The 25,752-nt window shown below is 40.3% G+C and overlaps 1 protein-coding gene across 1 annotated transcript in view; it reads left to right on the forward strand.

Moving 5' to 3' along the window:
- Positions 1–25,752, forward strand: part of Mark3 (MAP/microtubule affinity-regulating kinase 3) — a gene marked incomplete at its 5' end in the record, with an annotated part of 96,984 nt that overhangs the window by 38,563 nt on the left and 32,669 nt on the right. The window contains 4 exon segments of the mRNA XM_005410775.2: positions 1,753–1,806; positions 10,644–10,692; positions 13,531–13,596; positions 20,150–20,220. Of these exon segments, the coding sequence (XP_005410832.1) occupies positions 1,753–1,806; positions 10,644–10,692; positions 13,531–13,596; positions 20,150–20,220 (240 nt within the window).

A 25,752-nucleotide genomic window follows, 5' to 3' on the forward strand; every position in this document is an offset into this window, starting at 1 on the left:
GTTCAGGCTGGCCTTGAATTCACTTTGTATCCCAGGCTGATCTCAAACTCATGACGATTTTCCTGCCTCAGCCTCCTGAATGCTGGGATAGTTTTATTCCTTTTTTAAAGAGGAGAAATGCAAATAAATAGGGACTGAAGTTGTCTCTTCCTGTATGTTGGTGGATTTTCATACTGCCTGGGGTGTCCTCACCTTTTTCTGATCAGAGGTCACCACGTTACATATTTGTTGTCTTTGTATACGTTTCAGGTTTGGCCCACAGATTATCTGAACTAGTCCCCTTTCTTTAAGTGCCTAAAGGGATGTTTTGTTTTGTTTTGTTTTGTTTTGTTTTGATTGGAGATGGGGTCATGCTGTGTTTTCTAAGTTGGGATCAAACTCCTAGACACTCAGTTGATCCTCCCTTCTCAGCCTCCCAAGGGGCTACGGGTATGTGCCCTTAAGGGCAGTGTTTTTAAATTTTATTTATTCATTTTATTTATTTATTTTTAGTTTTTCTATTTTATTACTCCCAATATACTAAAAATTAGCATTTCCACATATAATATGAATTATTAATGAGTTACATTCTTTTTCATACAGGTCTCTAAAACCTAGTGTGTATTTTGTGTGTAGCACATCTCAATTTAGATGCTGAAATTTTTTTTTTTTGAGACAGGGTCTCACTATGTAGTACAAGCTGGCCTTGAACTCACTATGTAGCCCACGCTATCCTCAAACTTGCAGAGATCCTCCTGCCTCAGCCCCCCAAGTCCTAGGGTTACAGGCCTACATCACCACACCTGTTTAAATTTTTAATAATTTAAGTAAAACATACCAAAGCAGTAGAATTATATTTAATGGAAAATATTTAACTTTTAATTAAAATGAGTTTAAATTAAATTTAAAATGTATTTCCTTGGTTATACTACCCATGCTTCCAGTTCTTCATAGCCATGGATGCCTTTTAGCCACCAGGTTAAACAGTTCATGTCTAGAAACTAGGATACAGCCTTTTTACTTTTAATAGTGTTCCTAGGACTTTTTGAAGTATCCAGTTTCCATAAATGTTATCAGAGACCTATTAGCTAAGAGGTCTTTTGTTTTTAATGAAATGTTTTTAAAGTTTTCAGATTAAGCACCAATCTGTTTCAATATTTATTATTTTTTATTCACTTATTTATTTCAGTTTTGTGAGACATTGTTTCGCTATATAGCTCAGGTTGGACTTGAACTCACTATGTAGCCTAGGCTGGTCTTGAACTCACAGCAATCTTCTTGCCTTAGCACTTCTCAAGTGCTGGATTTAGGGACATGTGTCACAAAGCACAGTTCCTGTCCCAGTGTCCCAAAGTGAGCCAAAATTAGCATCAGTAAATAGTGAAGAGGGCTTGCCTGTTGCCTAGCATGCATCAGGCCCTGGGTTTAATCTTCAGCACTGAAGGAAAAAAAAAAATAGTGAAAAGATTTGCTACACTGCATATGTTTTAGAAATGTTTTCACTGTATGATCTCTTGCTTTTTGGCAGGGGAAGCTGCAGAGAAGTTTAGAAGAGATTGTTTTCCCTTGTTTCTATAAATAAGTTAAATATAAATTATAGCAGTACCTTTGTTTGCGTGAAGCCCCTATTTCTCGTAAGCAACTGAGTTTTATGTTCTGAGGTTTGCTTGCTTTTTAACAATGCTTTATGGGTGGGCATTTATAAAACTATTACCAGTTAGTCTGTAATCACCAAATTCTTAAAATCTGTAAATATTTATTGAATTTTTCTAGGTTGCCATAAAAATAATTGACAAAACGCAGTTGAATCCAACAAGTCTACAGAAGGTAAGATTGGTCCAGTATTTTTTAAATGATTTTTTGCATTCCATCTAATTTGTCCCTTAAATATTTTGTATTTTTAATATGTTCAATGCAGTAAAATTTTCTACTCCTCAAATAAATGCAACTTAAATGGAGTATTTTAAGAAAATGATTGGGTTATCTTCAATTGAAGATAATGATTTTTTCAGTTGAAGTTAATTATTTTTAAATGTTAATGGCACAAACTGAAGACTGTACTTTTAAATAGCATATTTTAAATATTGATTACAATAGGTTTTTTTAATACAAAATTATTTTTATGTACTTGGTATTGTGCGGATTTGTATGCATTTTTTATAATTAATACAGAAATCTTTTGAGATAAGCACTTTGACTGGGCATAATGGCATACACCTTTAGTCTACACTATTTGGGAGGCTGAGGCAGGAGGTTCAGTTGAGCCCAGGAGTCTGAGACCAGCCAGGGCAATACAGAAAGACCCTAACTCTTTAAAAAACAAACAAAAAAGATAATTTCATTTTTTCAAGATGGATATGTTAATGAAATCATGTCCTTGTTGTGTTTGTGGGAGGTGGGGAAGGGATGGACTTTATCTTACACTAAATTTGATATTTAAACATCTGGTTCCTGTGATCTGCAATGCAGAGTGGCTCTTGAAGCTTCTCAAGGTGACCCTAGAACAGATTCTTTCAGAATTCCATTCCCTTGTTCTGAAGAATTAATTTTACCCATTTTCTTAAATTTTCTATTCTTTCTATATCTAACAACTTAATACTGATACATAACAGATTGCTAAAATTTAGTACTATATTTAGGACTCAGATTACCAAGGACTCTGATTTAGTGTTCTGTGGTGTTACAAATCTTCCACTTGTCCTGGAGATAATTGGAACTCTCGACAGTTTTCCAGGAAAAGTTTTATCTCAGTGTTGTCTCAGGTTGGCTACATTTTTTCCTTCCTTCTTGCTTGCTTTTATTTTTATCATTTTTGGCCATAGTATTTAATGGCTGCTATTCTTTTAGTACTGCACATTACTGTTGGTTGCATCATTGTCAGTTTAGTACGTGGTTGTCCAAGTAGCCCAATATTGTGATTATGCACATTTGAACCAACATTAACTTTGGTTTATCATAATCTAATACATGAAAGCTTTTAAGGTTTGTTCAGGGTGTAGTTCAGGTATGACTCATCTGCTGAAGACATCCCAAAGCTAGGTCTATCCTAGTTATATAATTGATGAGTATAATATAAACAGTTTAAAGGCATTACTTAAAATCATACGTGCAAGTTCCTAGTCTTCTCTTACAGAGTAAATAGGAAGCATTCCTCTATGTTTATTTCAAGTTCTTTTTCACTAAATTCTCTTCCATGGTGGAGGAATGGCAGCAAGGTGTGATGTACATGGCAGCTTTGGGCTACTGTCTTGTTTTCCTTCCGGTACCAGGAATCGAACTCACAACCTTGCACTTGCCAGGCAGGCGCTTTGCTGCTGAGCTAAATCCCCAGCCCGGGCTTCTGTTTTTAGCGTAGTGTTCTTGCACCTTATTTCCTTCCCAGCACCATTCACAATTGTATCATACTGGCACTGGGAGCTGCCCTGCACACTAACATTCACTGGAAGGAACATTGTGCCCTCAGTGATATGCAGTGCATTTGTGCTGCCACTGTCCAAAGAGATGCACCACCTTGTTGAGGCAGAATTCAAATGCAAGTTAAGATGGTGACTTTCTTCACAGTATTCAGGATGGTACACTAAGTCATGTACCTGTATATGTAAGTAAACCTGAGTTGACTGCAGTTGTGCAAGTGGGTACTATTGCCACAGATGAGTCTTTGCATTTTTCCTCTGCTTTCCAGCCATTTTTTTAAATGAACTTTAGATTCCAGTAAACATACTTTTGTACTTTTTTTTTTACCTTTGTACTTATTATCTCCACACTTTTATACTTATTGTCTTCTGATTACTATTCTTGGAATACTATTCTATTCATGAATGTCTTTTCAGGAAACTTCGAAGAACTCTGTAATGTTGTATAACCTATAGTGGTTTTGTAAACAGCAGAAATAACAAAAATTGTAGCCTTCTTACTAGTCTTACAAAGTCATTTTTAGATTCAGTTTGGTTATGTGTCGGAATCTTGCGAGATCTGTTTTACTAAATCTGAGACTATCATTAAGAAGCAAGTCATGTCTCATTAGAAAAGAAAATGTGTTTGCCATACTTTATTAAGACATGTCATACATCTGAAGTTACTAATTCTTCCTTTTAGTCTTGGGGATAGACTGACTCTTAGAAGCAGAAAACTTAGGAGCATGGGGAAGCCAGACTACATAGATTTAAATTCCGGCTTCAACCCTGACTACCTTAACCTCCCTGAGGGTAACAGCTTCTTAGAGGGTTGTAGTGATTTAGTTAATATTTAAGAGCCCCTTAGCAGAGCTCAGACTAATACCTGGCAGGGATAAGGGCTTGGAGTGCTTGCTATTATCATGTGCTCAGCTGAATAGTTTGTTTGGGTTTGCTTGATTTGGGGAGTGGACATATTTTTGTTTGCTTAAAATTTCCCCTCATAGGAAATAAGTAAAATTTAAAAGCTGAATGTAGATTCCAGCTCGATCTTTTTGGTGGGACCTAATTGTGATAGATTATTTCTGATAATAGTGATTTGTTAGTATTTGGACATTTAATCTGTATACATGCTGGACACTGTTCTAAGTGCTTTACCTGTTTTTACTCATTTAACTTTTACAACTTCATGAAGTGAATTTTGTTCTTAAGGAAAGGGAGTATCCTAGCTGATTATAGAAAGGATGGAAACCCCTTCAGTTGTCCTACAGTGTACGTAGCATTGAGCTCAGTGTTGTGAACTCCACATGGAAGCAAGTTTGTTGTAGTTCCAATGATAGAGAACTGATGGTGAAATCATAGGAACGCTAGCATCAGGGTTCCTTTTTATCAGACACCACTTAGAAGCCCTGCCCACTCTCCTTAGATAGTCTGGTAGACATCACTTCACCTTTACATTGTTGGTGGCTGTTACTGCTATGCTCACTTTCCACTGGGGAAACAGACTCTGAAAAGTTATTATAGTCCAGCTCTCCAGTTAGTAAGTAATAACAAAAAGAAGCCTCGGACTGATTCCAAAATATAGGCTGTTTCCAATCTACTGTGCTCCCTTACTGTAGTTAACTAAATTGCCAGATTTAGGATTTCCAAAAACTTAGATGGGAACTGTTCTTATGGTTTCCACTGAGGTAGCTATAAAGAAGTTGAACAGTAGTTTCAAGTTGGGGAGAATATTTGAAGAACTTCACAGAAGTAGGTCTTGTATCCTACTTCCCTTTCCAAACACCACAAAAGCCATGTGGTGTTTTTTGTTTTGTTTTGTTTTGTTTTGTTTGTTTTTTTTTGAGACAGGGTCTCACTGTAGTCCAGGCCAGCCTTGAATTCACTGTGTATCCTAGACTGCCTCAGCTTCCTGGGTGCTGGGATTATAGGATGTGTCACCATCTCTAGCATAAAAGCCATGTTTTTATTCAGGTTTACTTTCCTAGTAAACTTCCCTTATCCACCCAACACATACTTGTTGAACATCTGTTATGTGTTCTGTGAATACAGTGCTGATCCAATTGAAGTTCCTGCTCTTGTGGACTTGACATACTAGTAGGTAGGAACAATAAACAGATTTATAATACCATGTCATGTGAGCACTATAACACAAACAATAGCTGAGTATATTAACTATTTTCTGTAGTCTTAATGCTCTGGCATCTAAAACCAGGCTGCCCCCCCCTCAGGGTGAACTGATTCCTATAAATAAGAAACTTGCTGTGGGACTGTGTCTTTCAGATGGCAGCCACCCAGTTCACAGCCCATACTTCAAACTACCACCGCTGTACAGTCTGTCAGGCAGTATCCATCTGCCCTAGTCATCACAGGGCCATGTGTCAGGCAGCTCAAGACGGCACCAGTACCCCAGAGTTTGCTGGAATTACTCAGTCACCAGGCCTAGCTGTTCACCACAGCTTGCCTATCCTATAATGTAGACCCTGTGGGTTGGGATAAAGCACTTGTTCAGCATGTGTGAGGTCCTGGGTTCCACCCCTACCCTACCCCCAAAAAACTTGCCCTTGTCTTTTTTTTTTTTTTTCCGGTACTGGGAATCAAACTCACAACCTTGCCCTTGCCAGGCAGGCGCTGTGCCACTGAGCTAAACCCCCAGCCCCTCCCTTGTCCTTTTTATGTTCCTTCTGCCCCTTGCTGGACTGTGATGCTTCTCTGTGCATGATGGTGTGGTGGGTCCTCTGCTGGGAACTGTGAGCCAAAAATTGTCTATTCAGTGGCAGTCATCTCCTGATCTCTGGTGTGTCCTCTTAATAATTCATTTTAGAAACACGGTTGCCTTCTTGAATGAGGCTGTGTGAGTTTCTGCTGAATTAGACAGAGAAGCTACTTTGGGTCAGCCTGTGATACGTAGACCTTGAGGGGCCTTTGAAGATGAGAAGGACCCTGCAGAGCTCACCGCAGCGCTCAGGATAGCGTTCCTTACTTGGCGGTGGAGGATTGCACACACAGTCCAGGGAGCCCCACTGCGGGCTGCAGACGTCCTGGTCCTTCTGCTCAGTTTCACTACATTGTGACACAACCAGTACCATCTTTCTCTTAAGCCATAACCACTTCATTTAAAACAAGATCTGTAACATGTTAGTAAAATAATTGATCTTTTAAAAATATATTTGTGCTGGTTGTGGTGGCACATCTGTAATCCCAGCATTCAAGAGGCTGAGGCAGGAGGATTGCTGTGAGTTTGAGGCCAGCCTGGGTTACATAGTGAGTCCCAAACCAGCCTGGACTACGTGACGAGAACCTGTCTGAAAAACAAAACAAAAGAAATACATTCATTTGGCTGGTTCATTGGCCTGTCCTTAAGCACATCCCAGGGATGGCTCCTTCCAGCAGCATCAGCTCCATATTAAAGTTTTCTCCCTTGTTGTAGACTAGCATCTGTCTTCCTGAAACTTCTATAACACTGGTCTCTGTTTTGCCATATGGAGTTACAGAGGCTAACTCCACCATTCCAAACATAGCCAGCCCTTCGAGATTGCTATTTTAGTTCTTCCTGATTTTTTTTTCATCTCCAGAATAAATACTCAGCTGTTTGGCCACCCTCAGGAGTTGCCTTCAACAAAGGACTGGTTTATTCCATACTTGGAATTAATGGTTTTCCTCACCTGTGCCCATTAATTTTTGCTAAAGTTATCTAATTGGCTTTCTGTCATAATTCCAGTGCTGGGGATTGAACCCAGGGTCTCACATATAGTAGACAAGGGAGGGCCCTACCAGTTAAGCTGCCTGCTCCCTTCATATTGGAGCAATTTCAGTAATGAACAGTAACGTATTAGCGGTCACTTCCATCTTACAAATTGGATCCATGTCTATCCAGTGAAAATTTTTAGCAAGGCAGGAACAAAGATCTTTCAGTGGGGAAGCCATCCTTTTTTTTTTGGAGACAGGGTAACACAGTGTAGCACCAGCTGGGATCAGACTTGCAACAGTCCTTTTGCTTCAGCAGGGATTGCAGTCCTGCACTATCACACGTGGCTCACTGAGTCACTATTCTTAAGTTTAGACTTTCGCGTTCTCAAAATTAAATCATATTTACTAGAGATAGAGACTTCTAGGTATAACTGAGTATACTGTATATGCACAGTAGATTACTAGATTTGTTTTGTTTTGGTGCCTGTTTTGTTTTGGTTTTGGTGTTACTGAGGATTGAACTATATTCCCAGCCCTTTTTTCCTTTTTAAAAATTTCTTTGAGACAGAGATTTTGCCAACTCGCTTAGTTACCTAGGCTGGGCTTGAATCTAAGTTTTCCTGCCTCAGCCTCTCAAAGTGCTAGTGTTACAGGAAATCAACACTACACTTGCTGCCAAATGTTTTTTGAAGCTTAATTGATTAGATTCTTCTCCATCAGAGTGTTCTTTAGGGAAGTGCTTACATCCACCTCAGTCTGTTGGTTGGTTGGCTTATTTGTTTATTTGTTTGTTTGTTTTTTAAAAGGCTGGTCTTTACTGGGCTTTGTAGTGCACACCTGTAAGTCCAGCACTCAGGAGGCTGAGGCAGGAAGATCACCATGAATTGGAGGCCAACCTGGACTAAATAGTGAGCTCAAGGCCAGCCTTACATAGGAGATCCTGTCTCAGAAAACCAAATAAATGAATGAATGAACAGAGAACAATTTTTGTCTTAGAGCTACTGTTGGTAATTGTTGCTTAGAGTTCTGTAGCAGCACTGGCCACCAGGGAGTCTTTGTTATGGGACATCCAAGAAACTTTCAGTTTGTTTGAAAGTAGCGATAACCAGTTTATGGTTTTCATGTAGTTTTTAGTGTAATTTTTTCTAGTGCTGCCACCACTGAGCAGTGTAGGACACTGTCACTTCAGCTTCCTTAAACCAGTGCTTTCTAGCCTATGCTGTTCGCTAGAATTATTTATGAAGTTGTAAAAGACCAAAAGTACAAGTTTCTTTCAGAGTGCAGGAACTTCCTCCTAGAGATCCTGGCTGGGGGCTGAGGACTGGGATGATCCAGGGCACAGCAGATGGAGTGGCTTCTGAAGGGACAGCCTTCAGTGCCAGGGTCCAGGATCCTGGGGCTTTGAGTCAGACTGTCTCTCTCCACTGGCAAGTGTGTCCCCTCCCTGGGAGTCAGGAACTCATTTCTTTATCAGCTGAAGTAAAGGTCATTTTGGGAATCTTGGTCACTGCACAGCTGTTCTTCTTTTTTCTCTTCCTTTCCTTTTTATATTGTCTTTCAGCAAGCTAACAATTCAGACTGTCAACAAAAGTAGTTAATACAGTTCTGCTATTATTTGCAGCCTAATACAAGGAGGACATGTTGAGACACACTAAATTATATATAGTTAAAATACTGAGACCCTGATTCAGATGGGGTGATAGATAGGACAGAGACTCCTATACCCTCATGACCAGTGCGGGCAGCCTGGAATCTCCCTCTGGAAACATACTATTGTGGTCAGCAGGGGTCACTAGTTTTAAATACCTGACCTAATCACACCTTGTCATCTTCCCTCACACACAGAACACACATACCCAGGGTCCACAGTGGACATCCGTTAAATCCTTGGTGAGTCTTGAAGCAAAAGTAAGCTCTTTCTTCCCTTGAATTCCTGTAGTACTCCACCTTTCCTGGTTTTGACTTTAATTTGCTTTGTTTAAAGTCTACTGCTCTGCTCATTTTGAAAGGAGCAGAACTGGCTAGGTATGGTGGCACATACCTGTAATCCCAGCTCACAAGTGGCTGAGGCAGAAGGATCACTATGAGTTCAGGCCAGCCTTACATAGGCCTGAGCTACACAGTGAAACCCTGTCTCAAACAAAACAAAACAAAACAAAACAATGATGATGGCTCTCTGCTGGCACTCTGCTTCCAGGTTTTAAGCCATGTGGTCGTTAGAAGGCTAAGAAGGCTAGCATAAACCACACTTCTTGTTAGTGCTTTCGTGCAGACATTACCAAGCAGATGTGTTCCTGTTGTGTTGCCAGGCTTGGTCATGATAAACAGGTATACAAAAATGCGTTATCACAACTTGAAAGGCACTCTAGGGAAGAAGTGGACAGATGACTGATGTAAAACAAGCAAGACCTACCAGGTAGTTCCCGAGAACTTGCCTGAGGCCTAAAGATGAAGAGACTGGGTAAAACCGTGTCCGCGTAACCAAAGGAGGGAGGGTGCCTGCAGCATCGTGGGAGCCATGGGCAGGGCTTGTGTTTGAGCCTGTGCTGGCCTGGTGTCCATGTGGAGCCCTTCTAACTTAGCCACTTTGGGCACAATTGGGAGCCCCAAATTATAACTACAAATTCAGCTGTAAAGGATTTCTGTCTTAGCCTGATAGAGGGAAGCTAAAAAAGAACTCAAATGTTTGTCAGATAGGTGGTGGGTGTCTTCTCATCTCAATATAAAATGTGGGGTTGGCCACAGTAGGAATAGGCTATTTGTGTTGGAGATAAAAAGTGCTCTGCCTCCAAAAATGAGCTAGTGTTTCACATAGGAAAGGTTATTCATTGGATTCCCTGCCTCTGCCTTCTCTGCCTTCTAGTCGTATGTCAGAGCCCTCCTAGTGGGGTGAGACACATACATGCAGGGGGAGTCCTAACTGCCTGCTCATTTTCTTGGCTCATCATCATTATTACAGCCTCCGTGCTGTCACCCATATTCTCCAGTGAGAATTTCTCAAGTTGATTTTGTTCACAATCTTGTCCTAGTATTATTTATAATAGTCGGATTAATATGTCCATCAGGTAATTCATCAGGACTGTATACATTTTAATTCATAGAATTGGAACCTTGGGTAGTTACTGGATCAGAGTGTTTAATTACAAACTGTTCTTGTCTTTTTTTTTTGTTTTGTTTTGTTTTTTTGTTTTTTTCCGGTACCGGGAACCGAACTCACGACCTTGCACTTGCCAGGCAGGCTCTGTGCCGCTGCGCTAAATCCCTAGCCCCTACAAACTGTTCTTGACTAAAACTGACATCATCTTTTCAAGATAAAAAAATAAAAGAATGTTGCACTGTCCCACTTGGGGCCACTAGTGTTTTCATAAATGGAAACATTTATTTGATAATAGGTTATAAACCTACTTCAGAGTCACACTAGAGTTTCATACTAGTCAGAGATATAGAATAAAAACATTAGCAAAAATCAGTTATCTAAGAGAAAAATTTACATTTATATTGCAACAGTGGAGTATAATGTTTAATAACTTGCATTGGGGATTGTCTTTTGCTTTTCCTTTTGTTTTTGTTTTGTTTTTTTAGCTCTTCAGAGAAGTAAGAATAATGAAGATTTTAAATCATCCAAACATAGGTACTTTCTGCTTTCTTAAATACTTTTGGGTTGAAATGGGTTCTTGAAAGTATGTCATAAAGCTAAACATATTGCTGAAATGATGAAAAGAGACTCTTTCCCTTCCCCCAGTCTAGCTAGGTATATATGTGTTTTAATAAAACACATATATAAGTTGTTGATTATTTATAGGAACTTTTCAGAATTACTAGAGACAAGTTAAAAGCTTAGGTATTAACCACTTGAACTTAAGACTGTAATTCAGTAGAAATGTAATTTTCTAATTTTTCATGTGTTAGAAAATGTTAGTTAATCCCAGCACTCAGGAGACTGAGGCAGGAGGATCGCCTCAAATTTGTCCACGTCCTCAACTTGGACTACGTAGTGAGTTTAAAGCCAGCCCGAACTATATAATGAGGCCCTGCCTCAACATCCCCCCAAAAATATATATATATATAATTTCATTCATACCAAGAAAGGATTTTTTTTTTTTTTTTTTGGTCTTTTTGAGACAGGGTCTCGCTGTGCAGTTCAGGCTGGCCTTGAGCTCACTTTGTAGCCCAGGCTAGTCTCAAACTCATGATACCTCAGCCTCCCAAGTGCGGGGATTACAGGCGTGAGCCACCATGCCTGGCCTAATTACACTTTTTGATGTGACTGATCCTAAGAAAATACTTATACATTGAGTCACATTTGAAATATGGAATAGATTTTGTTTCATGTATTTTCTGTGTGCCAGGTGTTTAAAGACTAGAAAGGGGCATGGTCCTGCCTGCCTGCATAGTATTTGTAGGAGCAAGGTGGAATATGCAAGTTGTTTGATGTTGACCCTGAGTGCGTGCGTTTATTTTCCCAATAAACTTTTGATTCCACATAAATCATAACTTGGCTCTTTAAATAATACAACTGCATTTTTCTATAGTAATAGCTCCTGTAGCTAAAATACTTCATGAGTTAATGAGGGGGGGATGTTTTGTGTTAAGGATGGCTTATGAAAATTCTTCAGGCACAATAATAATAACATGAAACCACTGGAGGGAAAAAAACCATTTACACACAGCTTCTTAATTTTGACTATATACCTGAATAGAAAGGCTTATACCCTGTTTCATCAAGACAGCTGAAGACAGAATGATGCTGCCAGGTGATCATCCTGGTATCCACAATATTAATTTAAGTGTGAAAAAATGCATGACTTGGAATCAATGAAACATCTGTTTGGAGAAAAGATAATAAGAAATATAATAATGAAAATTTTCATTCTTTGCTTTTTATTTCAACCCTGTGAGGTTGGCCAGCCAACTCTGGATTTCAGATTCCTGTTATTATTATTATTATTATTATTTTGCCTAGAACTAATTTGGATGTATTTATTTGACCTTTTGATTTCTTAAATTATACCCTGATTAGCATTCTCTACTTATTAAATGATGTATTTTTGATAATAGAAAATTTTTTAAAGTTTCTGTTGAAGCCAAGTGTGGTAGTTTAAACCTGTGATCCTAGCACTTTGGAGTTTGAGACTGGTGGTGTGAGTTTGAGGCCAGCCTAGATTACATAGCAGGATCCTGTTCCAAAAACAAAAATTCCCATTGCATTTAAATAATTTTCCCAGAAGAGCTAAAGTTTATATTGGTATATGAGAAAGATTTCATTTTTATATTGCTTGTTTATCAACACTTAGGCCTTCATTTTCTTAAATGGTTTTTCCTGATAATGTGAACCTATCAGAGTCTAAGCAATGGTCTGATAATTTTATTCATCAGTTTATCAAATATTTGTTGATTAAACTGGGTGTGGTGGCACACACCTGTAATCCCTATAATCCCAGGACTCAGAAGGCTGGGTCAGGAGGAGGATCACTTTGAGTTCAAAGCTAGCCTGGGCTACATAGTGAGTTCAAGGCCAGCCTGCACTACAAAACAACACCCTGTCTCAAAAACAACAACAAAAATTTATTGATTATTCTGTTAGGTATTTCAGTCTAATACTCTACTAAAACATCAGAAAATCATTTATAAAAGGACTAGCATACCCTTCTCTTTTGGGTAAATTTAATTTTAAGGAAGTATTAATAAAGTAGATATACAAAATGATGACTAGATAGCTTTAGAAACACACAAACACAATTGTGTAGGCTTTATAAATTACTAGTAGTGGAATATTATTTCTATCTGTAATAAGGAACTAGTGTAACAAAATCACACTGACCTCCTGAAAAATCATTCTTTAAGAAAAGCTTTCTTTAGTTAATTGCCGTATAATCCCTTCTGCCTCTTTCCAGCCTTAGAACACTAACAAAGGAAATTTGTTGTTTTAAATTTGCAATAAGTACCCCATGCCACAAAGGTCTTGAGTGGAATCACTTATTCAAGACACAGTGCCAGGTAAGCAGGCCACACTTGCAGGCTAGAATAGCACTGGCTGCCCTTGGGCTGAGAAGTGAGGCACAGGATGAGCCTCTAGGAGGGCAGTGAGCCAGTGCAGACACTCACAGAAGGTGGCAAGGGCACTGCTGAGAACACTTGGACACCCAGACACAATCTTTACTTTTGTTGCATTTTTTGCTAACATCTTTTTTTTGTAAGATAAGAATTCCCTAGATCAGGTGTGGGAGTGCACCTGTAAGCCCTGCACTCAGGAGACTAAGGCAGGAAGGTTGCAAGTGTGAGACCAACCACAGCTACATAACAAGTTCAAGGCTAGCCTGTACTATATGGTGAGACTGTTTCAAGAATGAAAAAATCTCTACAGGCACTTTTTAGAGGGCCAGGTATTAAAATCTTTGACAGGAAGAGTTTATATGTGCATGGTTTGTACACACACAGATTTTTTTCCTGTATCCCCTTCCTTCCCTAGTGAAGTTGTTTGAAGTCATTGAAACTGAAAAGACACTCTACTTAATCATGGAATATGCGAGTGGAGGTAAGTACATTTTACTTACATAAGGTTTTTATTTGCTCCTTTCAAAAAATGCACAAGCGCACTGCCTGTATGAATAATTGCTAAGGTTTCGTTTTGCATCGAAACTCATAATACTCTAGGATGAGTCAGAAAATCTAACTGAACTGCTGGCAGTTCTGTGGTTTGCAGGAGGTGTTTCACTGTTAGCATTATTAATAGATAATACCCAAGTACTTGGATTTTTACACTGTGGTAAAGTGCACATCACATAAAATTAACCATTCTAACCATTTTCAAGTGTGTGGTTCAGTGGCATTAAGCGCATTTATTCAACACCACCAATCTCCAGAAATTTTCTCTCTTCCCAAACTAAGGGAATGTGCCCATTCAACCCAAACTACCCGTGTCCCTCTTCTTCAGCTCTGTCTGTGTGTGTGAATCTCATTATTCTGTTGACCAAATAGAATGAGATCATACATTTGTCCTTCTATGTCTTATTTATTTCACTTAGCATAATGTTTTTAAAATTGTCCATATTGTGGCATATGTCAGAATTGCCTTCCTTTTTAAAGCCAAATAATATTCCTCTTTGTGTGTTTCTGTGTCTACATGCACTTTATTTATCCTAAGTATTTGTATTTTTTAATGTACTAATGCATTAATGTGCTGGAAGTAAATGTACTACATGTTAGGTACTTCATCAAATTTTAGCATCTTTGGTGTCCATCTTTCCCAAGGACAGAAATGGTGGTTGCTGTACATATAACTAGATTTTCCTTTTTTTTTTTTTTTTTTGGTTTTTTTCTCCGGTACCGGGAACCGAACTCGCGACCTTGCGCTTGCCAGGCAGGCGCTTTTGCCGCTGAGCTAAATCCCCAGCCCCCTAGATTTTCTTTTAAATGAGAACTAAAGACTAGTAACTATTTGTCTACAAGGTTGTAAAAACATATTTCCTGAAATGCTTATGTATATGTCTTGGTTACTTTTCTCTCGCTGCTGAGACAAAATACCTGACACCCAGAATTAAGGAAAGAAAGGTTTATTTAGCTTACAGTCTGTGGAGGTTTCAATCCATACTTGACTGGCTCCAAGGCAGAGTGGCACATGGCAGAGGGCAAAAGTTGATGGTGACAGAAAACAGCAAAAGCAGCAAGAGCAAAAAGGGGAGGAGTGGCAGCAAGCAACCTCATTCTCTCCCTTACAATATGTGAACTATCCGCCCCAGGGTGGGTATAGCACTCACACCCATGAATCAGTCATAAACTCTAAAAGCCCACCCCATGACTGCATGAGGCTTTGGGGGGACATCCAGACACAAACCATAACATTCCATCCCTGGCCCTCCAAAGACTCACATACATCTCTTTATGCAAAAGCCATTTTAGTCCATCTCTAAAAGTTGCCAGAGTTCTGACAGGTTCAGCATTGCTGAGGAGTCCAAGTCCCAAGTCTCCTCCAAGATGTAAGGCAAACTCCTAGCTGTGAGCCCCTATGCAAATGAAAGAAAACAAAGTTAAACACTTCTAACATTCAGTGGCACAAGACAAACATTACCATTCCAAAAGGTACAAACAGAGATACAGAGCATTGGGACCAAAGTAAGTCCAACATCGCACAGGGCAAACATTAAGTCCTGTAATTCCATATCCAGCATCTGAAGCAACTTGTGGCACATTGTGAGCTCCAGAGGGCTTGAGTGACTCCACCCCTATGGCCTTTCTGTGGTTACAGCTCCCATTAGGCCCACTTTGGTCCCTCCTTGCAGCTTTCCTCAGACAATCCATGTTTGTGGCTTTTCCAAACTTCTGAGGTCTCCATTGCACCTTTTGCTTCACACTCACAGCTTCACACACTGCCCTCTCAGGGGCATACTGCCCGGCCTCCCTTCTGAAATCTAGATGGAAGCCTTTTTAATCTCAGAACTCTTGCATTCTGCACATGCCTAAAACCAGTGCCATGTGGATGATGCCAATGTCTGCTGCTACCTGGAGCAGTAGCCAAGCTTTCCCCTCTCTTGGCCATAGGGGTTGAGTGCCCAGATGGCTGGGCACTCTGAATCCAATTCTTTTTTTTTTTTTTTTTTTGCAGTACCGGGGATCGAACTCACGACCTTGCTCTTGCTAGGCAGGCACTTATGTCACTAAGCTATATCCCCAGCCCCCTGAATCCAGTTCTGAGAAGCAAATTCTCTATGCCACCACCATTTCAGAACCTGGTGTGGCTGCCACCACCATTCTGGAACATGGCGCTCTGCGGCTTTCTTCTCAAAGCAAAGTCTTTCACCTTTGCAGGTTTGAGGCTGCAAAGGATGGAGACTTCCTGCTTCTTTTGATGCCCTCAGGCCATCTTTTTGATTCTCTTGTTCCTTCTCAGCAGTGGAGATCTCCTCAGCTCTATCTTTGCAGTCCACAGCTTTATTAGAACTTCCTTTCTGGCCAGACTCACATTTTAAATCATCCTGCTGGGCTCTTTGCTCTTGATTCTCAACATAAATCTGGCTAAAAGCCTCCCAACAGTAATGATGCCACTGTTGCCTCAATATTTGACGGCCTTGAAATTTCTTCTGCCAGATTAATTTAGTCCACTGCCCTGAATCTCAGTCTTAGGCAAAGTCGCTGGACATAAGCAAAATGCAGACAAACTTCTGCCAAGCCATAACACATATCATTTGGAGTCCAACAACCAATGTAGTCCTTCCCAGCAGAAACCTCCTGAACCTAGGTTTTACCGGCAGGATTTCTATCAACCTTCTGGTCTTCTGAGCTCTGACTAGAATCTCCCATACAAACAGCTGAAGATGTTCCAGCTCTAACTCTTTCAGGCTACATCTCTGAACCTTTCCAAATACTTCCCACAAGCCATTTCCAAAGGCTCTTGAACCACAGGTCAGGTACAGTCACAGCAATGACCCCACTCCTGGTACCAAATCTGCCTTGGTTACTTCTCTCTCGTTGCTGAGACAAAATATCCGACACCCAGAATTAAGAAAGGATAGGTTTATTTAGCTCACAGACTGTGGAGGTTTCAATCCATACTTGACTGGCTCCAAGGCAGAGTGGCACATGGCAGAGGGCAACAGTTGATGGTGACAGAAAACAGCAAAAGCAGCAAGAGCAAAAAGGGGAGGAGTGGCAGCAAGCAACTTCATTCTCTCCCTTACATATGCAAACTATCCGCCCCAGGGTGGGTGTAGCACTCACACCCATGAATCAATCATAAACTCTAAAAATCCACCCCATGACCGCATAAGGCTTTGAGGGGACATCCAGACACAAACCATAACAGTATAGCTGCTATCTTTTATAAAAATTCTCACTTCAGGAAGCTGGTCATGGTATAGCAAGCCAGTAATCTCAGTACTTGGGAACTGGGGCAGGAAGACTGTCATGACTTTGAGGCCAGCTGGGCTATATGGTGAGATCAAGGCCAACCTGAACTACACAGTGAACTATAGGTTTTGGCGTGAATGACAAAATCTGCCCCACTTCTAAAAACAAAAAAATAAAAATGCTCACTTCAGGGTTGAGGTTGGCTGCTCTTAGTTTGGGAATGCACACAAGTTTCCCTGTATGTGGAGGGCAGCAGCTTTCCTGTTTGTCTTTTTGTTTTCTCTGCCTTTAGCACTGTGCTGGGCACATAACAGATACTCAACAAATAAAAATTATATTTGTGAAATTATAAACTGGAGCCATCCTGTTGTACTGTACAGGATTATAGTTTTATTTTTATTTTGTCTTTAGTTTGAGCTTGATTGCAAAATTGAAAATAGAAAATTGAATCACAGCTCCTCATTGTTTAATGAGTTAACATTAAATAAAAAATTGTAAACCTTTAGTGGTAATGAATGAGTTATTGTATACCTTTGACACCAGTGTCATATTCCTAATTTCTCATTAGTTAATGCGTTTTATGTTTTAAAGGTTTAGTTTGGGAGTTTAGTTGGGATTTTCAAAGTTGAAGAAGTCCAAGTTAATGGAGTTCCAGTACTGCCCATCCCTTGGGCAAACAACACAGAGCAGTCACTGCCCACTGTGCAACCTCCACAGTATACAAGGTGCTCACCCTCGCTGACCTCCTTGACCTTCACAGTGACCATGATATGGCCAGGCAGAAAGCAGTGCCTTTAATTCTTGAAGGGATGGAGATGTGGAAGGCCCACCTTTGTCACATTGCCGCCAGCACTTTAGCACAGCCTTCTGAGCATGTAGCCCCTCCCATTTGTCCATCTGTCACAGCTTTCTGTTTTCATTTATTTTAGGTGCTCAGGCAGTAGAGACTACTTTTACAAGAAGGGCAAGACGAAAACCTAAGAAGCATCTCTGTTTTCAGTAGAAAGAGGATGGGCTTTGGAAAAGACAGGCCTGGGAAATTCAACTAGTGGTGCTCTTGTCCTTGTGACCTGAGGAGTGACATGTTCCCAGAGCAGCTCTCAGTGTTAAAATTGGTGGGGGAGGTTACTGTCTTGGGTGGGCTGCTTGTTTTAGTCAGCTCTGCAGAACATTTTTAGTCTCCAGGACATGTGAATGACAAAAGCTTTAATCATTTGGCCATCACTTCCCCCAACATGAGTATCTTTTGTCTTGTAGAATCGTAGAATTTTAGAATTGCAGAGAACCTTAGAAATCATCCAGGACAGCTGTCTGATTGTTACAGATAAAATTAGAGCTTGGAAAGGTGGTCTGTATCAAAGGTTACATAGCTAATTGGTTGCAAGATGTGAACTAGAGCCTCAGGGCTTTCTGGATACTGCCAGGTCCAGTATCTTCCATACAACTGCGTGTTTCCTGACCTTGGCTGGAGTGCCGCTGGGCTCTTCCCTGCCCCGCTTTTGTTTTATCTGTATTGCATAGCCTTTGGGGGTTGTCAGCTCAGCTGCCTGCTGAGGGTTAATACATTTTTAATAAGAAAAAAAGGAGAGATTGGAGTTGAATTCCTGGATTATAAATTGGATTCCTGATTAATAACTTAGTAATTGTGAGTGTGCTTTATGGTTTCAAAAAATCTCTTAAGAGGTTTATATTGCATTTGAATTTATAAAACTACTTTAAATTATAGACAGATCTGGACCTTATCCGTGTTCCTATGCAACGGCAAGTGGCCTTCATCCACTCATGTTTTTGTTTAGTTTTTTGGGGGTTTTTGAGACAGGGCCTTGCTATGTAGTTCAGGCTGGCCTTGAACTCACTATAAAGCCCAGGCTGCCATTGAACTAGTGGCAGTCCTCCTCTTTCTGCCTCCCGGGTGCTGGGATTACAGGCATGTGCCACTGTGCCCATCATGTAATGCCTTTTGAAAGATGATTTTGTGGTCATTAATGTAAAAGTATTTTTATGCATCTATTTAAAATTTATTTGCTCAGAGTTAGGGTAAAGAGTCTAAATTTAGTTAAAGATATTAATGTATAATTTATAATTTAAGTGAGAAGTCACTAAAGATGATACAGGTCCATATTCCTTATTTGTATAAAACAGACAGTTTTCCTCAGACCACAATCCCTCTAACTTTCTAAATGAGATTATTTTCTGTGGATTGCAGAGGTGGTGTTTCCCTATTCTACATCCATGAGCAATTACCAGTAGCAGTACTTAAGTGTCTGCTTTTCCCCAGGGTCTTAACCTACCTTGCCTGTAGTTAGACTCTCGGCTGTCACTTGCATCATGTCCTGAGTCCCACTGATCACTGCCACTGCACTTCCACTCCACTCAGGCACTGGCATCCTCGGCTCGATGGTGGAGGCAGGTTTCTAGCGTGATTCCCCATCCTTTGCTCTAGGTGGTTACGCCTACCTTTTCTAGCAGTCAGTGACCCTTTGAAGAAATGAATCACTTCCTCTTCCCTGCATCTCATCTCATTGAAAAGCCAGAGTCCTCACCAGAGCCTGCAGGCCTCTTTCAAATAACTGTGATGTCCTCTTGCTCGGGTAGTTAACAGAGCACACACAAGTACAGACACAGACATTCTTCCTCTTGCCTTCCCCTGCATTTTCTCCTCAGCACTGACTTTCCTGTGACATCCTTATTACATGTGTGTTCATGGTCTGTCTCCCCCGCTAGAATTCTGTGAGGAAAATACTTTGCTGAGCTCACTGCTGCATTTACCCTGAGCCTAGGTCAGTGCCTGACAGTTAATAGGCCCTCAGTAAATATTTGTTGAGTGAATGAATAGAATCAGGAAATGGTTTGTGGTCATAATCTGCAGGGAGAACATCCTCTTTTAACATAAATAAATTAATCCATTTTAAGTTTCCATTTTCCATTGCTCAGTTTTTATTAAAGCATATTAAAAAATCATACCCTTTAAAATGAAGTTTGTGTAAATTAAGCATATGAAAATTTAATTTTAAGGCTTTTCTCCAGTTCAGAGATTTTATTGGTGAATTTTAATGCCTTCTTTTCAAATGAAGTTTAACTTTAGGCTAGCTTAATTTAAACTATACGTATTTCTGACTAACTTCATACCTGTACTTAAAAATAAAAGTTAGCAGCATTGGGAAAAGTGAAACACAATCAATTTATGGGAAAATTAATCATCAGAAGTAGGACTTCTGCTTACCTTTATTTCTTTTCCATTATAGGTGAAGTATTTGACTATTTGGTTGCACATGGAAGAATGAAGGAAAAAGAAGCAAGAGCTAAATTTAGACAGGTACGATTTGACATGTCTTTAGTTTGTTCACTTAATAGTCATCTTGCTGACCCCTGATGCGGATGGTCATTTGCCTCTGTAAATGCTCCAGAGGCCCAGAGATAGCAGAGGTTGGCTGTTCAGTTCAACAAAGATTTATTAAGTACTTTTTATGCCCAAGGCAGTATGAGTTCCCCTTGGAGCTTGTTATTCTCACTCTTAACCTGTGCTTTTGACAGGTTAACCTCAACAATCTAAAGCCTTTCAGAGACACCTGGTAATTACATTAATTAAACCCATTTCAGAGTTTTTAGCAAGAATATCACAGTGCCACAGTTCAGTGTTTGTTCTGTCCTTCATAAGCTAAAACCAGTATAATGTAATCTGTCAGTTTCTTCCCTTTTTGTCTTCACAGTACTCCACCCTTCAGAGAGATAGACAGTTTAATAATTTGGTTTTTAAGTGTAAAAGTGACTTAATTCTTGTCTATATTAACAACTGTTACTATGGACTGATTGATTGACCTTTACCTGCCAGACACTGGAATAAGTGATTCATACAAATTTTGCAGCAGCCTTATGAATTGAGCATTATGCCCATTTGTTAAAAAAAGAAACTGAAGCCAGGCTTGGTGACGCACACCTATAATCCCAGCACTCGGAAGGAATGCTGTGAGTTCAAGGCCAGCCTGGGCTACAAAGTGAGTTTGAGGCCAGCGTGAACTGCATAGTGAAGCCCTGTCTCAAAAGACAAAAATAAAAATTAAAAAATAAGAAACTGAGGCTTGGAAGATTAAATAACTGACCCAAAACTTCATACTTGTAAAGTAGCAGATCAGCCATAGATTCAGACACAGGCTCTCGAACTCCAAAACACAGTCTTACTCATTGGGTTGTACTATTGTTCAGAGGAGATGCCAATACGTTCTTCTGATAGGGCCAGACAGGCCTGTTGCAGTCTTGGCTGTCCTGTCTCCATCCATCGCAGTCACCTCAGCACTGTTGTGAAAAAACATGGGTGGGCCCCATTTAGCACAAAGGGCATAGTTTACCAACCCCTGATTAAGACAAAGAGCAAAGATGTGTTGCTCTTTTTAAATTAACTCTGAACTGGGAAATAGAGCTCACTGCCCTATTTAGCCTGCACGAGGCTCTGGGCTTAGTCCCCAGCACCAAAAATAAATAAATGAGCAAATGCATACGTGCTCTGTACTGTCACTGTCACAAGTTCTACATTTAAATGACAGTACGGTGTCATTTTTGTCAGAGCCTTTTTGTTTTATTCACACAGAAGATTGTCAGGATACACAGATTTTAAAGTGTTAATGTGGTTGAAAAGGTGATTTTAGCTCATTTTCACGTTTTCTCTCGTCAGTGCAGTGTTGCTATTATTATTATTACTACTACTACTACTACTACTACTACTACTACTACTACTTTGGTTTTTTGGAGACAGGGTCTTCTTCTGAACTTCAAGCAGGCCTCAAGATCCAGTGATCCTCCTGCCTGATGAGAGTGTGCTGAGATTAGACCTTTGCCAACACATCCAGTTCTTGTTACTTTAATTGAGAAACTTAAGAAATACTGACATGGGGGAAAGAAACTCCCAACCTGGAAAATGTCCAGTATGAGTTTGTGTTCTCTAAAATCAAAGAATGAATTGTAGAAACAACAGAAGTTAAGAGCAGAATATATTTGTTGGGGAAAGAAAGCTTTTGTCTGAGAGTGGGTTGCCAAGGACCCAGTCTTTTCTAGGGATTTTTATAGCGCAGAACCACGAGGGGGGTGGGTCCAAGGCAGGGAAACGTGAGAAATCACAAGGTGGGCCAAAACTGTGATCAACCAATAAGATTACAAGCATAATTGCTCAGGTAATACTGATTAAATGGGGATCAAATTGCAACAGCAAGCAGAAACACCAAAACGACACCCAGGATTTGGAGGCAGATTTATTTACATCAGCAGGCACTGATCCAGGATCATTCTCAAAATATCAGGCCCCGATCCCTGGTGGTCTAGGATAAGCAAGCAGGAAGTACAGATGCAGAATGGTTTATCAATTGGGAATTGGTTTTTTACAGTATGCATCATAGTGAGCAGCTGTGTATCACAATGACCAGCCATTTCTAGGAGACAGAAGCAACAGCAACTGCAACAGGAATTATTGCCTGGGCAGCTAAGAAACTGAGTATACTGGCGGGGGTGGGTGGGCATTTTCTGTTACAAAATGGGAAAGAAGTCAAGTAGTGGACATGAAACGGAGTGGGTCAGTGGCTCTTCCTGGCTTTTTTAAGATGATAGATACCTATTTAGAATATCAGTCACTGTTGTTTATCCTTAAGGAAAGTATGTAGGTACATTCTTTTCATCTTTTGTCTCGAGGTCTGGCCCTCAGTGGAGGTGTCTGTATCTCCCCCACTGTTGCAGTGGGTCCTGTCTGGTTCCCTTGAGGGCCTAGCCCTGTCTGACTGCCTACAGTATTTCTAACTTAGCTGTCTATAACAATACTAATGGTACTTAGAGTTTAAAAAAAAAAAATAGAGTTCATACTAATTGTGGCTATATTTAACTTGTCAGACCCTCGGTTTTTAGCCACTTAGTCATAAAATAACAGTGGACTGAGGATGTAGCTCAGCAGCAGCAACAACAAACACCATGAGACCATTTCACCAAATATGCCCTAAGATCACCAACTATGGCTCATGTTCAAAACCATGTTCTCTAGTAGCCTCATAAATGAGATGTTGTGATTGGTTTGTTCAGAATCCCAGAGGGCAATTACTGAACGCTTCTCCATAACTCTTAGAGCTCCCCAGAGGAGGGACTTCACGGTGCCGTTTGTGCTGTGCATTTCTTCATGTGGGCTCTTTAGTTTCTTGGAAGCCTAGAGTTCCTCTTTTATTTTTTATTTTATTTTTGGTTCTTTTGTTTTTATTCTTTTGAGATTAGGTCTTGCTATACAGCCCACACTGGCCTTGAACTTACAGCAATCCTGCTTTAGCCTCACTAGTGCTGGGATCACAGGCATGCACCACCACATCTGGTTTATTTTCTGTTTTATTTTATTTTGGTTCGGTTTTTTTTGTTTTGTTTTATTTTGTTTTGTTTTTGTCTTTTTTGTCTTTTTGATACAGGTCTCGCTATGCAGTTCAGGCTGACCTTGAGCTCATTTTGTAGCCCAGGCTGGTCTTGAACTCGCAACGATCCTCCTGCTTCAGCCTCCCAAGTGCTGGTATTACGGGTGTGTGCCACCATGCCCAGCTATTTTCTATTTTAGTCACTTGCCTGGGCTGGGCTAGAACTTTGTATCTTCCTGCCTCAGCCTCCCAGTGTACTGAAATCATAGGCCTACACCACCACACCTGGCTGTATTTCTACTTTTTTAATCACTATGCTTTCTAGGAGCTTATAACTGGTCACAGCTTTGATGACTAAATTTTAAAAAAGGTTTCCTGTTTACAACATAGAGGAGGGTATTCTACATGCGTAGTGCACTAGGTGTGACCCGCTCTGTGCCATAAATAGGCCCTTTGTTCCGTCTTCACCAGCACCCGGTTTTCCTTCACCATCCACTTGCTTCATTTTTCCGCTTCCTTCACCATCCCCATCCTGCTTGCTGGGTGTGCCATTTTAATTTCTTGCTTGAGCTCTCATTCCCTTCAAAGAAAAAGAAGGCTCCTCGCTTTATCTTCTTGCTAAACCTCTTTCTTTGTTGGCTGGTCGTGTTGATGCTTCTGTTCTTTCATGAACTAGGCCAGGATTCCTATTGTAACCTAGAAGACTGCTCCTAGTTTAATAATAACTTAAAAACAAGGAGTTAGGGGGTTGCTGGGGATGTAGCTCAGTGGTACAGCATCTGCCTGGCAAGTGCAAGGCCCCGGGTTCAATTCCTAGTACCAAAACGAAATAAATAAAAACAATGGGTTTGAGCTGAATATTTTTTAAGTTATTGTGGCCTCAGCTTACCTTTGAGCTTTTTGGCACTAAAGGGAGAGGGGTGATCTGAGAAAGGACAGAAATTACCAGTTTGTGATTCAAAAGGTGAATTTGCAAGTAACCTAGAAGAAAAGCTCTATACTTTGACAATAACAATATCCAGTATGTATCCAATATAACAACCATTGTTAATTTCATTTTTTGAAATTCCGTATTTTTATTGTTTTTTTTTTTCTTTTTAAAATAAAAAAATAATAATAATAAAAAGAAAGCTCTAGGTAAGAAAAACCAGGGAGCTGTCCCTTTGTCTGTCTGTCTCTCTGTGTCTCTCACTACTCTTGCTGTCTTCTGCTGCTCCGGCTGCCATGAGCTGTTGCCCCTCTGCCATGTGCCATCCTGCCTTGCAGCCGGCCAGTTATGGACAGAACCCTCTACAAACTGTGAGCTAAATAAACCCTTCTTTAAAAAGTAAAAAAGAGAGGAGCTGGGGATTTAGCTCAGCAGCACAGCGCCTGCCTGGCAAGCGCAAGGTCGTGAGTTCAATTGCCGGTACCTGAAAAAAAAAAAACAAAAAAAAGTACAAAAGAGAAACTGGGGAAAAGATTAATGAAAGTATTAAATAGATGCTGCAATCCCAGCACTTGGGAGGCAGAGACAGGAGCATCGCCACAGTTTCAGACCAGCCTGGGCTACATAGTGAGACTTTGTCTCCAAGAAAAGGAATGGGTAGTCTGGGCTCTCCTCTGGTGGCCAGCCCAGCTCTAACCTGGGGAGGTGTTCATCCTGCCCTGACCAGCAGTCCTCGCCCACCCCAGCAGTGACATACAGGCACTTGCCCTGCCCAGGCTGAGAGAAAAACAGAAGGCAAGGCACCACTTCCTCCTACAAAATAGGTAGATGTCTCTTCCGTTGATGATTGTGTAGGATCTGCTGCTTTCATCAGGGAGCAGAAAGAAAACATAATAGATAAAAGACATTGACCTCACAGTGGTTTCACCTGGAAATGTCATCAGATCTACTATTGTTCATGGCAATAAGCCTGTAATGGACTTGTTGATATTCTTGTGTACACAGTATCACTTAAATCCATCGAGTTACACAGTTGACCTGCTGTCAGCTGAGAATAACATTAAATTTACACCAAACACACCAATAGGAATACTGGATGTAGAGAAAGTAATTTTAAAGCATTTCTTTAATTTTAAAGTAAATTTTAAAGTAATTTTAAAGTAATTTTAAAAATTTAGATAAGAAAAAACACCTGCAATACCAGAGAAAACTGTGAGAATAATGATCAGTTTTGAGACACAGAAGACCATGAGGAGAGTCCACATGTGTCACTTTAAGAACTTTTTCCTACTATATGTAGCAAGTGTGAGTTTGACCTATTACACACACTGTTGCTAAAAGATTATCAATCTCAGGAACCCCTTGACTTGACAGAGGCTCTTAATGACCTGGAACTGAGAGAATGATATGCCATGGATGTCAGTGGAGTCATTTCTTCATGCCTTCAGTAAGTCACCTTTACAAGAGTCTTCTCAAATATCACCAAACCTAGATACTATGAAGGAGAGAGAAAATAAGGAGTTTTTCAGCTTTTTTTCTTTCTTTCTTT

Source organism: Chinchilla lanigera, unplaced genomic scaffold, assembly GCF_000276665.1.
Source record: "Chinchilla lanigera isolate Chin_1 unplaced genomic scaffold, ChiLan1.0 scaffold00137, whole genome shotgun sequence".
NCBI classification, from domain to species: Eukaryota; Metazoa; Chordata; class Mammalia; order Rodentia; family Chinchillidae; genus Chinchilla; species Chinchilla lanigera.